Below are 15880 nucleotides of genomic sequence, written 5' to 3'. Positions count from 1 at the left end.
ACATACATACATACATACATACATACATACATACATACATACATTCACGGACCACAGATGGAGAGAGAGAGAAGATAAAAGTCAAAGACAGAAAAAAGACTAGAATTATGTAGCAAAAAGCCAAGCTGGCGTAAAAAACAAATCACTGTTTCTTTTCCAGTTCCCCTGGAGTGATTTAATAGCACGAGCACCACCGGCACATATGAACAACACCCCTCATGCCACTTCACTGCACCCACAAAAAAAGCTTTTAGCTTAATACAACATGCTGTGCCGTTTGCATAGAGCCAAGAGAGCAATTCAGTGCTTTTCTTCCCCGAACAATGATAACAGCCCTGCTAGCAATCATGTCCAAGACGCGAGGGGATGACAATCAACGATAACAGACGCTACTCTGTTTGCCAAAGCTGCACTTTACAGAGGGGAACATTACACAATAAAAAAGGGACATATTTGACCCTGGTACCAAAGGCACATTCCTTTTTGTGTACTATGGACGTCCTGTCACACAAACACCCCATTCAAGCCCCCCACCCGCTCCTCAGTGCCTGCCTGCAAGGGTCTTTTTGTCCCATGTTGTTTACACATTAAAAAAACATAATAAATAAATAAATAAATAAATGAGTGTATGAAGGGGGAGGAAAATCAAAGCAAAAATGTCAGCCCGTCATGTACCCCTCAACAAGGCCTGTAATATTGACTGACAAGGCCTTCATTACCATTTCACAAACATCAATACAAGGATGCTGGGGCGAGGGAGCCTCATTGTTAGGGCAAGCTCAGAAACAGCCAGGGAGCTCAATGGCACACGGCACAACAAGAATATTTTTTTGCAACCAAATGTCATTTTTTGCCCATTAATGTTACATTTTCATTGGAAATTCACTTAAGTATTCATACATTTATTGAATTGTTAGATAGTATATTCGAGGTTTTATGCAGAGACCCTTCTCCTGGTGACCTCCTATCACTATGGACGCTGCCACTGATGGAGCACAACAGAGCAGAGCAGCATCAGAAGAGAGGGCTATGGATAAGATACTCTGAGCAACACAGAGAGAGAGAGAGAGAGAGAGAGAGAGAGAGAGAGAGAGAGAGAGAGAGAGAGAGAGAGAGAGAGAGAGAGAGAGAGAGAGAGAGAGAGAGAGAGAGAGAGAGAGAGAGAGAGAGAGAGAGAGAGAGAGAGAAAGAACATCGCTGATGCTGGAGCAATTGGGGAAGGGTTGACAGATTGTTCTCAATATGCTCTAAGAAAAGCACTGAAAAGAGAGAGAGAGAGAGAGGGTGAGAGTGGTTGAGAGAGAGAGATAGAGAGAGACAGGGTGAGAGAGAGTGTGTGTAAGGTTGAGAGAGAGATGGAGAGACAGAGAAAGAGATAGATAGAGAGAGGGACAGAGTGAGGTTGAAAGAGAGAGAGAGAGAGAGAGAGAGAGAGAGAGAGAGAGAGAGAGAGAGAGAGAGAGAGAGAGAGAGAGAGAGAGAGAGAGAGAGAGAGAGAGAGAGAGAGAGATAGATAGAGAGAGGAATGTGCTGTGCTCTTGATATCTTGAGCGTTGGTGGAGGTGGTAAAGGCTTTGATCTCCATCCATGGCCTATCTCCTCTCCTCTCTCCTCTCTCCTCTCGGCTCTACGCTCTCTGTATGTGCCGTATCTCATAAAAAGCCATCAGCGTTCACTTTACGGGCCATTTCTCACGGGTAGCATTTAGGATTGTATACGCTGTATTAAACCTATGCCTGCCATCGATTTTCAAGCCATGCCAGGTGACATATAGATGTTGGTTATCCTTTTTCTCTCTCTCTCTCTCTTCTCTGTAACCTTTAAGCCAAAAAGGGGGGGAAAATGAAATGGGGGGAAAACATCACCGGCAGAAGAGTGGTATCCTGCATCTATATTTTACACCTCGGTCACATAAGCACCTCGGTAATACATCTTGGGGCTTTAATCGGAACCTTTCACTTATCAGAGTAGGGCTGTGAAGGAGAGAACAGGTGAAAGAGAGGAGGGGGAGGTGAGGGAGGAGAGGGAGGAGATGGAGGAGAGGCGAGGCAAGAGGCGGGTGGGGAAGAAAGAACGGCAGGGAACAAGAAAAGATAAAGAGAGATGGAATGAAGTGGCAGGTTAAAGAAGAGAATAGGGGAGAGGGAACAAAATAAATGGAGAGTGAAAAAGGCCAACACCGTGGAGAACAGAGGATGAATAAAAGGAAAAGAGAGAGTGAGAGAGAGAGATATAGGGGAGGACAGGCAGACTGAGTGGTTGCCGGTGGGTGGATGAGGTGGTGGGTGAGGGGGGGGGGGGTGTTGAGAGAGTGACAAACAGAGACAGGAATGGAGAAGGGGGGGTTAAGAGAATGGAGGAGGGTAGGAGAATGGAGAAAAAGACATCGAAAAAGAGGGGGGTGAATTGAATTGAAAATGTGTAACTGCTCTGTATGAATACCAAACAGGTGAGCTGGACTCACAGTAGGCATGGAGAGGAGAGAGCAGAAGAGAAGGGAAGGGAAGAGAGCGGAGAAAGAGAAAGGAAAAGAAACAAACGGCTTGGAACGGAATGGCCTGAAGGAGACAAGCAAGCTTCAGGAGAGGTCTAAAGGCAGAGTGTGTTTGAGTGTGTGTGTGTTTGTGTGTGTGTGTCGCTGTTTATCTATTTTTCAGTGTGTGTGTGTGTGTGTGTGTGTGTGTGTGTGTGTGCGTGCGCACGCAAGTGTGTGGGTGTGTGCGTGTGTGCGCTTCGAGGTGGGTCAGTTCACACCAGGTCATGGAGCGAGACATGTCATCGCGCCTTTGCCACATACTAGACACACAAGCTTTCCCACCCCACCACACCACACAACCCACCCTAGCCTCACGTCACCATCCCTCCCCACCCACCCGCCCGAACGCTATCTATAATCTATAAATCATGGCAGAGGAGGGGAGGAGGGGAGGAGGGGGGGCAGGCGGGGGGGTTTGTGAAAGTGGTAATCTCCAGAAAAGCCTATCTTAGCGAAAGATTTGGGCCAAATAAACAGTGGAGAAGCACTTTAATATTTTACACATTGTCTAATTCAACCCCCCCTGTGGCCGTCAGTGCCCCTCCAACCTCCTAACCATGTATGGCATGCCCGCACAGGCAGTCCCATTACCCGCTGCACTTAATGCCCCTCAAATGGGCAGAATCTACTTAAAAGCCTTTCTAACCATGGGATAACCTAACCCTCTAATAGCTGGCACAGACCTGATCTGGCCTCTCCAACCACCTCCACACTCCCCCCCCCCACCCAGGGAAGCCGACAGGGGGGGGGGGACAAATGGGGTCAATTGTCCCGGGCCCAGGGAGAGGAGAGGCCCAGGAATGGGTCCTCATTACATTGTATGGATTCAGTGCGGGGGGCTTTCAGATGACTTTGTCCTGGGCCCAGCCAAAGCTGCCAGCAGCCCTGCCCCCACCCTCAGACTGATATCTTGGACGATATGCGTAGGTGACGCCCCTTTTTCTGCTAGCCATTCGTCCGTCTGTCCATCAGTTACGTCACTTAACCATTAGGCCACAGGTTGCCCCTCCATGTCTGTCTGTCCGTTTGGGGCGCGTCGGCCTGGTCATAATGGGTTACACATGCACACACCACAAGGCCCATATCTGGGATAAAGCTTAGTAAATGTCACGGCAGATTGGAAGGAAGACAAGCAACCTTTTTGCTCTTTCTCTCCCACCTGATCCGCCATCTATTCAAGTCACAAATGGGTTCTAGCCATGATGGCCGAGGTGATATTGAAAAGTAACAAGAGTTGTTTTGGCCTTTTGTGCTTGCCATGGAGTGGTCATCAGTAGGTTTGTGGGTGCGCTCTGACTGCCGTATCAGTGGTAGCAGTGGGAGCCCCAGTTGGGGACCCCAGGGGGGTCTAGGTTTAAAACCCTGCAGACCAACTCTACTACTCCTCTCTGTTAAATTGCTGTTGTTTTCTTTTTTTCTTTCTCTTCTTCTTTTGGCTTCACCCCTGTTTGACATTCACCTCACATCTGCCGGAGTGGCAATATGTGCCAATTTAAGACAACGGCCAATATGTGCAGTGCACACAATACCTAATCTGCGTCAGTCGATTTCAAATACACTCTGAAGTGAACCAAGCCTCTGCATCTGCCCTGATTGTGTGTGAGTGTGTGTGGCAGCCGCAGCGGGTCTCAGAAAAAAAAAATCATACCGTGCTATTATATTACAAAGCTGTGATACACACACACACGCACACACGCACACACGCGCACGCGCGTGCACGCACGCACGCACGCACGCACACACACACACACACACACACACACACACACACACACACACACACACACTGAGTAGACACAATGTGGCGCAAAAAAAAGAAGAAAAGAAAAAAATCTATGGGGCAGATAATGCCCCAAATAATCCCTGTCAACCCGACTGACCAAACAAGCAGATTCTAGAGCAGGGGGCAAAAAAAAAAAAACCTAAAGGGATACCGAACGAGAGAGAGAGAGAGAGAGAGAGAGAGAGAGAGAGAGAGAGAGAGAGAGAGAGAGAGAGAGAGAGAGGGAGAGAGAGAGAGAGAGAGAGAGAGAGAGAGAGAGAGAGAGAGAGAGAGGGAGAGAGAGAGAAAGAGAAAAAGCAAAAGAGAGAGAGAGAGAATGAGAGAGAGAGATAGAAAGAGAGAGAGAGAAACAGAGAGAGAGAGAGAGAGAGAGAGAGAGAGAGAGACAGAGGGGGAGGGAGAGGGAGAGGGAGAGAGGGATGGGAAAAAAGCAAAAAACCACAATGTGTCATGTGCCTCTTCATCCGTAGATGAGTGGCGGCGGGGCAGGAGGAGGGCCTGGTTGTGGTCGTCTCTGGCTGCTGCTGCGGCTAGATGAGCAGTTTAATATGCTTTTAGAATATACAGATGGGATCCCTTGTCCTGCCTGCATGCTTACACGCATCAATCTACCGCTGCCGCCCGCCGCACACGTCAGGCTGCGGGGCTGCAGGCTTAACGTGTTCATGCCAGCTGTGTTAATTTGTGCGGCAGGAAAGACAGTGGAAAGTGAAAAGTGTGTGAGGGGTGGAGGGGTGTGTGTGTGTGGTGGTGGTGGTGGGAGGGGGGAGTTGAAAAAAAGAACAAATCCCTTTTTTTCACCACCACCACCATCCAGGTGAGGGATGAAGGGATAGAATTCATAACGACAGAGAGAGAGAGAGAGAGAGAGAGAGAGAGAGAGAGAGAGAGAGAGAATGACACTGAGAGAGAGAGCGAGGAACAGGAAAACAGAAACACTGGCAAAGAATGAGATCAAGAGAGAATGTGGAAGAGTGAGAAAGTGAGGCAGAGCGAGTTAAGGAGAGATTCAGGCAGAGCAACAGAGAGAGAGAGAGAGAGAGAGAGAGAGAGAAAGAGGGGGGGGAGCGAGACCTGGTAAAGTTGCCCTTCTGAAGTCGTTGCGCATCTAAGTAGGGACGGGTACCTTTCTCTCCCCCCCCCCCCACCACCACCACTCCGTGCCCCCTATATCTCTCTCCAGAGAGCGGCTGACCCCACTGCATCTTGGCGCTGTATATTTTTAAAGCATTAAAAGCTCTCCCTGTGGAGGCAGGCCAAATCCGCCACTATCAGGTCAAGGAGAAATTCAACTAAAAAATAAATAAATAAATAAATAAAAATAAAAAAATAAAAAAATGGAAATGACTCGTGATGGGTGAGGCAAATTGGAGAGGACAGACAAACTGAAAAGGTTATGAATTACCAATGAAACTCACAAGCATGCTGGAGCCATGATTAATAAAACAGTCACCAATATAGTGCCTGCTACAACAACACACACACACACACAGCTGACAACAGTCACCACAACACAATACTATTTTCACAGCAAACAGGGGAGAGCAGCAGTGGAATGAAATGACTACTAGCAGCATGGAGTGGGGGCAGTTGAGAGAGAGAGAGAGAGAGAGAGAGAGAGAGAGAGAGAGAGAGAGAGAGAGACAGAGACAGAGACAGAGAGAGAAAGAGAGAGAGAGAGAGAGAGAGAGAGAGAGACAGAGAGAGGAGGAGAGGGAGAGAAACACTCCGATTCTGAGGTGATGTCATTGCGTATGCCATCATTCATTTTTTAACAATGTCAATGTGTCGCAAGAGAGTATGCTTGGCGCTGACATGGCCCTGTTTACAGTATAGGCCTACGCCTTCACCACAAAGACGCTAATGTCTGAGACGCCTGAAATGGGGGACAGAGTTTGTTTCGCACATGACGGGTTGAGGAGAAGGGGAAGGCAAGCACTGTAAAAAAAAGAAAGAGAAACGAGAAACAAAGCATATTCCATAACATACCATTCCACGCCAGCCTTCAAAACATGCTATTTTAGTCGAAAGTGAGAAATAAACTAGCACTGTCATATGTTTCCACTGCCAAGGATGTTTCATCCTTTTTGTATAAAGCATTTCAGCTATTTCTTTGGAAGTGAGCCCAGCAAATCTTGCACATTTGAAAACCTTCTAAATGTGACTCCAATGAAAAAAAAAACTTACTAAATAAATAAATAAAGCTTTCCACTTCCTGGTGCTGATTTCGCCAAAGGGAACACCTACATAAAACCCAGAACCAGACAAGCTTTTCTTGCTGCTATAATGACACTTAACGCCCCTGAGAGGAAGGACAGACGCGTACTGTATAGCCTTCTATCCGCTCGTTTTGCAGTGGAAGCCTGCTATTATTCCTGTCCTGTTGTCAAGCTGTGAGCAACTATGGGCAATTTAAAAAAAATGACATTCCATCTATTTGAAGTAATCTTCTTGGTGTGTATTTTTAGGGTACTTAAAACGAATCGGTCACAAGCCTTTTTTCGGCTTCATGAAAAGATAGAAAGAAGGAAGAAGAAACTTCCAAGGAAACAAAAAAAACCTTATTGACTACAGTAGGCCCTACTTGAACTGAAATGAAGGGATACAAGTGAACAGGGTGTAATTTGTCAGGAGGGATGGGGGGGGGGATGGGGGGATTGTCACCCCTTCTGGTTTTGATATCTCCACACATCCTATATGATTTTAATTGCAGTTTAACGTAACTCCATTGATATGGTCTAAAATCTGAAACGTGTCCCCCCTGATAGTTTTTTTTTTTTTTCTGTAAATTACACCCTGGCTAAACCATCAGCACCAGAAGGCCCATTTCTCCTGCATAACACACCATGCTCCATTTGTCATGATGTGACAACAATTCGCACCGGATGAAATTACCGCGGGGGGTTTCGAGTTAAAAACAGGTCTCCGAGCAACAAAACTGCAGCCACCATTGTCCACTGTGGGATAATTCTGCCGGCTACATTCCCCCCCGTGACTGAGGAATCAAAACATCTGAGATGGGGTAAAGAAATAATCACAAGGCAGCACCCATGAGCCAGTTGGCTTGTCTCGCACATATTAAACCCATGCAGCCTCAGATGACTACGTGCTGAGGGGCACTGGGAGTCCCAAACTGCAACAAAGACATTACTGTCTACCACATAACTTCATAAAATACATCAGAGAGACAGAGTAGGGGGAAGGGAAAGAGGAAAAAGGGAATGGGGATGAGCGTACCCAGGATCACTTGCACTGTTGAAGTGCATTGTTGTCCTATTACTGGCATAGTCTGAAAACTGTGTTCCTTCTGATCGCATGCTTTTTTTGGGTGGTTGGAGAGAGCTATTTGTTCCTGAAGTGCATTCGACCTCTACAAGTCTTGTTTAAAATTCCACTACTAAACCTCAGGAGACTCCAGGGAGTGTGCTTTTGAGTCAACAAATGCCATCTACTGAATACACTGCCATGGCAGCAAAATAGGTTAACATAAAAAAGAAAGACATCCGACCAGACTCCAGTTCAAACTAATTACTAAACCTAATCTGCAATGTTTAGTTGAGAAGGGTAAACAACACACAAAAGACCCTACTGACTGCTCTGCATGCCCTTTCTAACCTTGCAGCATATCAACAAAACAGCATCTTTGCGTTTAATGTTTCATCATTCATTTGATGGTGACCGAATACTTCCTTTAAAAAATACATCTCAGTGACCTCCCATCATTTATTGATTGATATATTTCTAAAGAACGGGAAAATAACATGCTAGGCTACTCTCCTGCCTCCTCATCTGATTCCAGACACTCATGCACACATCCACTGTGCAAGCGGTCCCAAAGGTCTTTTAATTTTTCAGTCTATTTTTAGCAGAAGATAATCGAGGTGGAAACTTCCATCTGTCCAATACACACACTCCAGCTGCTCCTTTTTTGACGGGAAAAAAAGCATAATTATCGGCCTCTAATACCTCCCCTGCCATGTTGCGGCAATTGTATTACAAATGTTCCTGTATAAATCAAATTCTTGCACTTGATTGTGTCAGCTGTTAAGATAAAGGTGGAAATCTGTTCAAAGGCAGGTTTATAAATTATTTAATTCCTATTCTGAATTTGAAAGGATCTTAACGCTGTGAACAAACACTGACATTAACATTTTAAATCATGAAAAACATGAAAGCCAAAGTACAATGCAATGCAATGAAAGATCAGTGAGAGTCACTTGATTTAAAGTCATCGTCATGTGATGTCAAGTCAAATGCATGTACATTTTCTTTACGAAAGAAAAAGGTTGTACGAAAGCTTAAAACAGTTGCCATGAATACAAAACTTCAAATCAGAGAGGCATAATTCACGAAGTGCAGTCATTCACGTCAGTCAGTGTTCACGGTTTAGTTGAGAAGTTCACTGTCACCACCTCTGATGAATTTTAATTGGCAGAATTGATCAGCATGCCAGATTGGTTCTCGCTTCTGGAGCCCTGGAGCTTCACACACAGAGAGAGAGAGATCGTTAGTGTGCGACTCAGCCAACCAATCCAGTGCAATGCCACAGGCTCCGCTTCTCTTCTTCTTCCCTTTTCATGTTTCTCTCTTGTTTTTTTTTTTTTTTTACTTTTTTTATGTCACAGCCAATCTCCCACATTTATTCTGACTAAATCACTTTATGCCCTTTGATCTTCAAGAGGCACCTCAGTCAGAAACCTGTGATGACTTTTTCATGGCGACACTTTTCCCCCGCTCCTCTGAGGTCCCTCAGCCCTCTCCATTCCCTAGTCCTACCCACGCATGTTTTGCCACTGAGACCGTGTCATGGTGCAGTTATCACAGCTCGGGACCACCGACCACCGACGCCGCCCCCCGACCCTGCTTGCTCGCGCCACTTACCCATGGTGTGGCTAATTTAAAAATGTATGTATCGGCTTGTGGTGGGTAGGGTGAGATGCTCTGCTGGTGCAAATGGATGGTGTCTCAAACTGAGCATGACAGCTGGATGGAGCCTGACCTGAAATGACAGCAGCCAGAGAGGATGGTGCAATACAGTACACACTGTAGGACACAGTAAAAAATGCAGTGTTAATTCAACACTTACAAAGTATACTCTGGGACCAAATGCACTTAAGAATTTGCTAAATCGACTGCTAAAGTGCAGAATTAACACTGATTTTTTTGTGTTCCGCTTCTTTTTTAGTTTTTTTTATGGCTGGCCTTGCATAGGCTGAGACGGATGGATGGATGGCACTGCAATGTGACAGTTACTTACTCAAATGCAGCGCTGTGCATACCATGGTGCAATGCAATCAGATCACGCTTATGGATGAGGACAGGGGAAGTGCCAAACAGGAAGACAGAATAAGGGCACAAGCAGCTTTTGGGCTTCTCCATATGACAGGTGTGTTGATAACGGGGTTCAATTCCCAGACAGGTTTTAAAATGCACAAGGCTGGTTGAATAGAACAAGGTCTGTCTTGACACGTGAAGGTGATGAGATGAGAAATGTGTTTTTTCCTCATATATTTCATCAGAATGTCCTGCCCTCTTGACTTAATGAGAGAGGACGTCTGAGGCTCATGCTATAATGTAATTTCAAATGTTGGATAGGTTGAAATCTAGTCACAGTGTATCCTGGCTGTCACACCAAGCTAGTAGAAGGGAGTTGCATGGGGCTGGCAATCCTTCCAGAGATGGAAAGGTTCCAGTGACAGGACCATTCAAATCTTCTGTGTTCTGTACTACTGGACAAAGTTTGCAAAGGACCACATCAGTTTACATCAGAGTACAGACTGTGAAGACCTGAACATCGCACTCATATTTAAATTGGTTTCACAGTTATCGAAAAGCGGGGGAGAATGCTGTCCAGACTATAGCCTATTGCATATAAAATACAGTCTTTGGTAACAGGTAAACACACATTATGGGCAGGATAATAGCCTATAACTCCTCTCACCCTCACAATGCCTCTGCCTCATTCTGAGGTTGTCTGTTTGGTTATGAACTAATACAGACTGTGTGGTAGAGGAGAAAGTTCATTTTCTTCAATAACAAGCTACAGCAGCATAGTGCTTCCGAGGGTTCATATAGTAAGTGAATATTTCCACAGTCTAGCAAATAAATCGAGGTACCACCTTGGCATCATATTGTGCATACGTATTAGTCATGGCTAAATGTTGAATAGGCCTACTATCCACATTTATTGATGGGCTACTTTACATAGGCCTATTCATTTCTTGGCGTTGCATATGAGTCGACAATTTCATCAGTAGGTCTATTGGGGTGTGGTTAACAGTGGAGGTCAAATAGCCTAGTAGGCTGTAGGTAGCATACCCAGAAACTCTGTAAATTTACAAGCTGATGTAGGTAGCAGTCTCTTCTACCCTATAAAGACACGGGAAAGTCTTCTCAGAAGGAAAAATGTTTAGCTGATTTTACACAACAAATGAAAGGGAAGTAGCCTATTCGGTGTAGAGTAAACTTCTGCACTCTGAGTGCACTACTGACGATGACAACGCTCATCACGTGGACGAGTGCTCCGCTTAATCGCACGGATTAGAGGGTGCAGACCTTCACCGTCTGGCTCTTCGTTTCCATTTCAAACACGGGGCTTTCTACAACATGTACTTCTCGGTATCCGTTACATACACAACGTGTCTCCGTAAACCTGACATTTCTGACATCCCTGCAAAGTCTTAACTATTCACAATATTTCACTGTTAAGTCAATGTAGCCTAACAGACACATAGTGTCACACAGACACACTTTCAACATTAGACTAGGCTACACGAGGCCGCGTAAATCAAAACGATAAACAACTGGTTCAGATGAAGAGCACTCCGTTTCATTACGCATAAAGCATAGGCTACAGTAATACGCACATGTCATGACAATGTTTTTACAAAGTCAGCTTCCAAACACGTCATAACATTATATGGTGGACCATAATAATCCATAGATTGACCCAGGTTGTTCACCACAATTCATGGAAGTGTACAGAGACGCCTGAAGTTTTTACACCGCATATTCCCATGCCCAACCCCCCGTGCCCACACTAATGAGTGGCTCGAGATACCAGTTTGGCCAAGTAGCCCTGGCGTCAAATGAAAGTTGAACATGATGAACCTCAGGCTACTCGAAGACGTCGTTAATTTCCTTAAAAATAGCTTACCGTCCATGCAGAATAATAGCAGCCAGGCAATCCATAAGTCCGAGTTGTGGAATTTCAACATTTTCGTGAATGTCTGAGAGGCAATGGTGGGTGCTGTTCTGGCAGTAAAACTTAATTGTTTCTCCACAGTTTCCTTGACGAAGCACAACTCTCTCGCAAGGGCTACTGCATGGACACTCAGAAAGGCGTCCCTGTGTCGTTCATCAGTGTATCATGAAATAGTTCTCCAAATGAAGACAGACAATTAGCACCACTCTAATAAGAGCTCACACTCTCATATGAAATCGATGTTCTTCTGAATGACTTCTTGTCATAGTCCTTGCGTTCTCTTCATATCCTCCCGTCCCTTGCCGAAGACCTCCCCGCGCACAGTCTACTATGTTACACCTCAAAAGCAACGTCACATTCCTCGTCTATATTATGAACACCGGCCAAATGCGTGAATTCTGTAAAATCCTTATCAGTGCCATGGCTTGGCTTCACTGTTGTTTCTTGTCCGTGGACGGCCCGTGCTTGTCATCAGCAGGCACGCACCCGCTCCCGGCTCTGCGCCGCGCGACCAACATTGATTGAAAAGTCTCGGAGACTGTTGCCTGGAGACCGGTGACGCTCGGTGGAGCTGGAGGAAACTGATGCCCTCATCTGGTTTAGCGAGGCTATGGTTGCAGCATAACGATGCACACGGGAGTGTGGCTAAATCATGTTGTTCAGGTAGAGCTATATGTCATGTAATGGTTGACATTTCTCCATATTTTCCCCATTTTTTATTTTGCCATCTGCTCCTTCTGACCAAAGTTTATAGGCTAAGGCGAACATGCATAGGCCTAATTAATTCATTGGATCGTTTTTTTATGACAATGTGTAAATAGCCTATACATTTACAAAACTGTAGTCCTACATTGTTATAGTCTTATAGATAGGCCTCTGATAAGCTGTACCTCAGATGATTTGAAAAATAATCTGTAGTAACCAAGTAACCAAAATAACCTAAATTAAGTGTTTGCGCCATCCAAAAAAAAGAGAGTGAGAAATGTGTGTGGAAGGTGGGATAATAATGCAGAGATGCTCAAGTTATTCAACATTCAAGCGGCATAAATTACATTCACACGCAGTGGCACTCTCTCTCTCACTGACATTGTCCCAAATGTCCATACATATTCAAAGCGAACAGGATGTGGGGGTGTGTGGCAACTAAGGTGAAACATCATCCATGGACAAGAAAAATATCCCAGTAAACTGATGACAGATTACAGTGAGCATATGTTAACCTGCAAATCCCTTCAGCTACTCACACATTATAAAATAGAGAGAGAGAGAGAGAGAGAGAGAGAGAGAGAGAGAGAGAGAGAGAGAGAGAGAGAGAGAGAGAGAGAGAGAGAGAGAGAGAGAGAGAGAGAGTAGATCAGACAGACATTACCCTCATTTTTCATTTGACTCACAAAATTATTATTTTGTTGGGGGAAGCCACTAGGGTGGTGGCTAAGGGAGTGAGGGTAGAGGAGGGAGGGAGTGTTGTTTATCATTATTATTATTATGAGTAATGAAAAACGCATGCTAAGAGATGGGAGAAGATGGAGAGAGGGTGGGTGTGACTCTGGTCCACAGTGATGTATCTCCAACTTTCACTGAATTCTTGCCTCCAGATGTTTAGTCTACGTTAGTGTTTCTCAATGGGGGCGGTACAGCCCCCAAGGGGGCGTTGGTGAGCTCTAGGGGGACGTTGAGAAGGATACAGCTGAGAGTTAGAGAGTGAGAGTTAGTTAGTCCATTACATTTTTTTAATACAAAGGGGGCGTTGTCAGTCTTATGATGATGTCAAGGGGGTGTTGAGGCTTGTGATGAGGCAAAGGGGGCGTTTCTTCAAAAAAAGGTTGAGAACCACAGTGGTTCTCAACCTTTTTTTGAAGAAACGCCCCCAGTGACTGGTCTACATTGTTGTGATGGGTATACTGTACTAAACTAACACACCAACAAATGCTTAGAGTATCAATCTTGAATCTGGTTATCAATGTTTCTGTAAAGGCTATATGGCGCATACAGCCACGTTACACATCACATACACTACACCCCCAGGTTGTCTGATGTAGCGGTGGTCCCCCTCAGGTGCTTGGAAGCGTATGAGAGAAAGCATGGCCAGCGAGTGACACTGACAGCAGAATAAGATACTTTCCTTGTACGCCTGGGGGGGTGCGAGGGCCCTCTTTCCACATCCCCTTATCTCGACCACACAGCACCCGCATTCATTCTACACAAGACTTGTTCGGGAACACGCCGCACTGGAGGAGAGAAGACGAGATGAGAGGAGAGGGGTGGGGAGGAGAAAGGAAAGGAGAGAAAAGAAGACAAGAGAAGAAAAGAGAAGAGAAGATAGGTGGGAAGGGAAGGAGAGGAGAGGAGAAGAGAAATGAGAGGGGCAGTGCGAGAAGAGAAGAGAAGAGTGAAGGAGAGGAGAGGAGAGGAGAGGAGAGGAGAGGAGAGGAGAGGAGAGGAGAGGAGAGGAGAGGAGAGGAGAGGAGAGGAGAGGAGAAATGAGAGGGGCGAGAAGAGAAGAGAAGAGAAGAGAAGAGAAGAGAAGAGAAGAGTTTTGAAACCACCATCCTTGATACAGTGTATCCAGACCAGTTTCACATGTTTCCCCCATACACCCCAAGACACTGATATCAAAGCAAGAGATGCGTATCAAAGTGTGTAATGCCTCATGCATTTTGTAGGAGCAGCTTTGGGTTCTTGGGGGATTCATGGTGTACAAGAGAGCCACTTGAACTTCATATTTCCAAGTTTCACGCTTTAATAATAACAGTCTACATTTTGTCACAGAACATGGACATTGTTCAATATTAATGCTGAATAATAAAAAAGACAGATGGTCTAACCATAACCAATTGAAAACTGTCAGAGGACATCAATGTAGCCTAAGGAAGAGTAGCAAGACTTGATCATCCTTGCAGTGGTTTTGTCTTTGAACATGCTTAATAGGACAATGTCTAGTGTGTCCCTCTATTTCTTGTGACACCACAGAATTTTATTGCATAAATGTATATGCATAAATGTATATGCATAAATGTATATGCACGCTATGCGGTCTAAACATACTTACCCTGAATCTGAAATGGTGCACTTGTACACTTCGGGCACTATGTTTCAGAGCATAACTAACACGCCATACGCACAAAGACATGAACACTGAAGTGTACAAGTGCACCATTTCAGATTCAGGGATTCTCTAGATCAACTGTCCTGACATGCTAGTTTGTATGAGTTAAGTGATACACAGCAGCAACATGCAGTGTAATACTGCCTAAGATGGATAAACAGTATAATTGAGGGGATGTAGACACAGATGTGATCTGAGGACAATATTTCAGTTTATCTTTTTTAAAAGGGTTATCAAGTTAAGAGTTCAGTTTGGATTCCTCTCATTAGGAATGGACACAACTATGGCTCGGTAATACTCTCCTGTAAGCAAAGTGAATACTTTCCACCAACTCCTTTGCATGCTTACAAGGTCAACAGGTCCACCAACTCCAAGAACATATCAGACACCTTCATATCATAAAACTGACTGATGGTCTCCAGCCAAAACTTTGCATAATAAATAAATCATGCTTTACTTTCAAAGTCTTCCTGGATTATAGCTACACAGCCACAAGTTAATTTCAAAAGACCACAACTACAAAAACAGGTTATTCATAATTGATACATCACCTCCTCTTCCACTTTTGCTTGACTTGCATATAAAAGATTTAAAAAGATGAAGCGAAATCCACTCAGTTACACACTAATTGAATGTTGCGTTTTCATGGGAAAAAAGTTTCTTCAGCACTTCTTTAATATTGATGCCATGCACAGCACTAGGAAAACCACTCTTTGCAGCGTCATGCATTTCTGCATCTAGCCTTGTGATCGCTCTATCAATTACAATGCAGGCCACTGACCTGTTCTGGGCCTAGGATCCTATTTATACTCAATCCAGGGCCTAGGATTTTATACACAAGTTATGGACACAGGGGAGTGGAGTACAGTTGGTATGTGATGCAGAAAAGAGGGAAACAAAATGTGTATTCATATAGGATATAAACTTGAAAGTGCTATACCTCTGTATGGGATCTGCAAATATGGCATTTGTGAATAGAATAGAAGTCGATTGGAATTGGTGTGGCTTAAGACTAAAATATCATACAGTACAGTAGATGAGTGTCCATCAGGCAAGCTTGAGATGCGCTTTATATAAATGCAGTAGGCCTATAAAGAGCAATGCTCCCATCTACTGGTAAACTAGGTTCACTGCAAAGGGCACATCGATTTTATAATGGGGGCCTCTGGTGGCCTACAAAGAGAGTGCAGATGGTTCATACGTATTTCTCAAAGAGCAATTTACAGTAAAAGGAAATAAAAATGCACAACC

General features: G+C 44.8%; 1 protein-coding gene across 1 annotated transcript in view; it reads right to left on the bottom strand.

The window, feature by feature from the left end:
* Positions 1–12040, bottom strand: part of igsf11 (immunoglobulin superfamily member 11) — a 125184-nt gene extending 113144 nt beyond the window's left edge. The window contains exon 1 of the mRNA XM_063204959.1: positions 11476–12040. Within this exon, the coding sequence (XP_063061029.1) occupies positions 11476–11536 (61 nt within the window). The 5' untranslated portion in view covers positions 11537–12040. The remainder of the gene's footprint in view (positions 1–11475) is intronic.
* Positions 12041–15880: the final 3840 nt, after the last annotated feature.

This window comes from Engraulis encrasicolus, chromosome 8 (genome assembly GCF_034702125.1).
Source record: "Engraulis encrasicolus isolate BLACKSEA-1 chromosome 8, IST_EnEncr_1.0, whole genome shotgun sequence".
NCBI lineage: Eukaryota > Metazoa > Chordata > Actinopteri > Clupeiformes > Engraulidae > Engraulis > Engraulis encrasicolus.
Note: the sequence above shows the minus strand (reverse complement) of the source record. Positions and strands in the feature narration are given on the sequence as shown.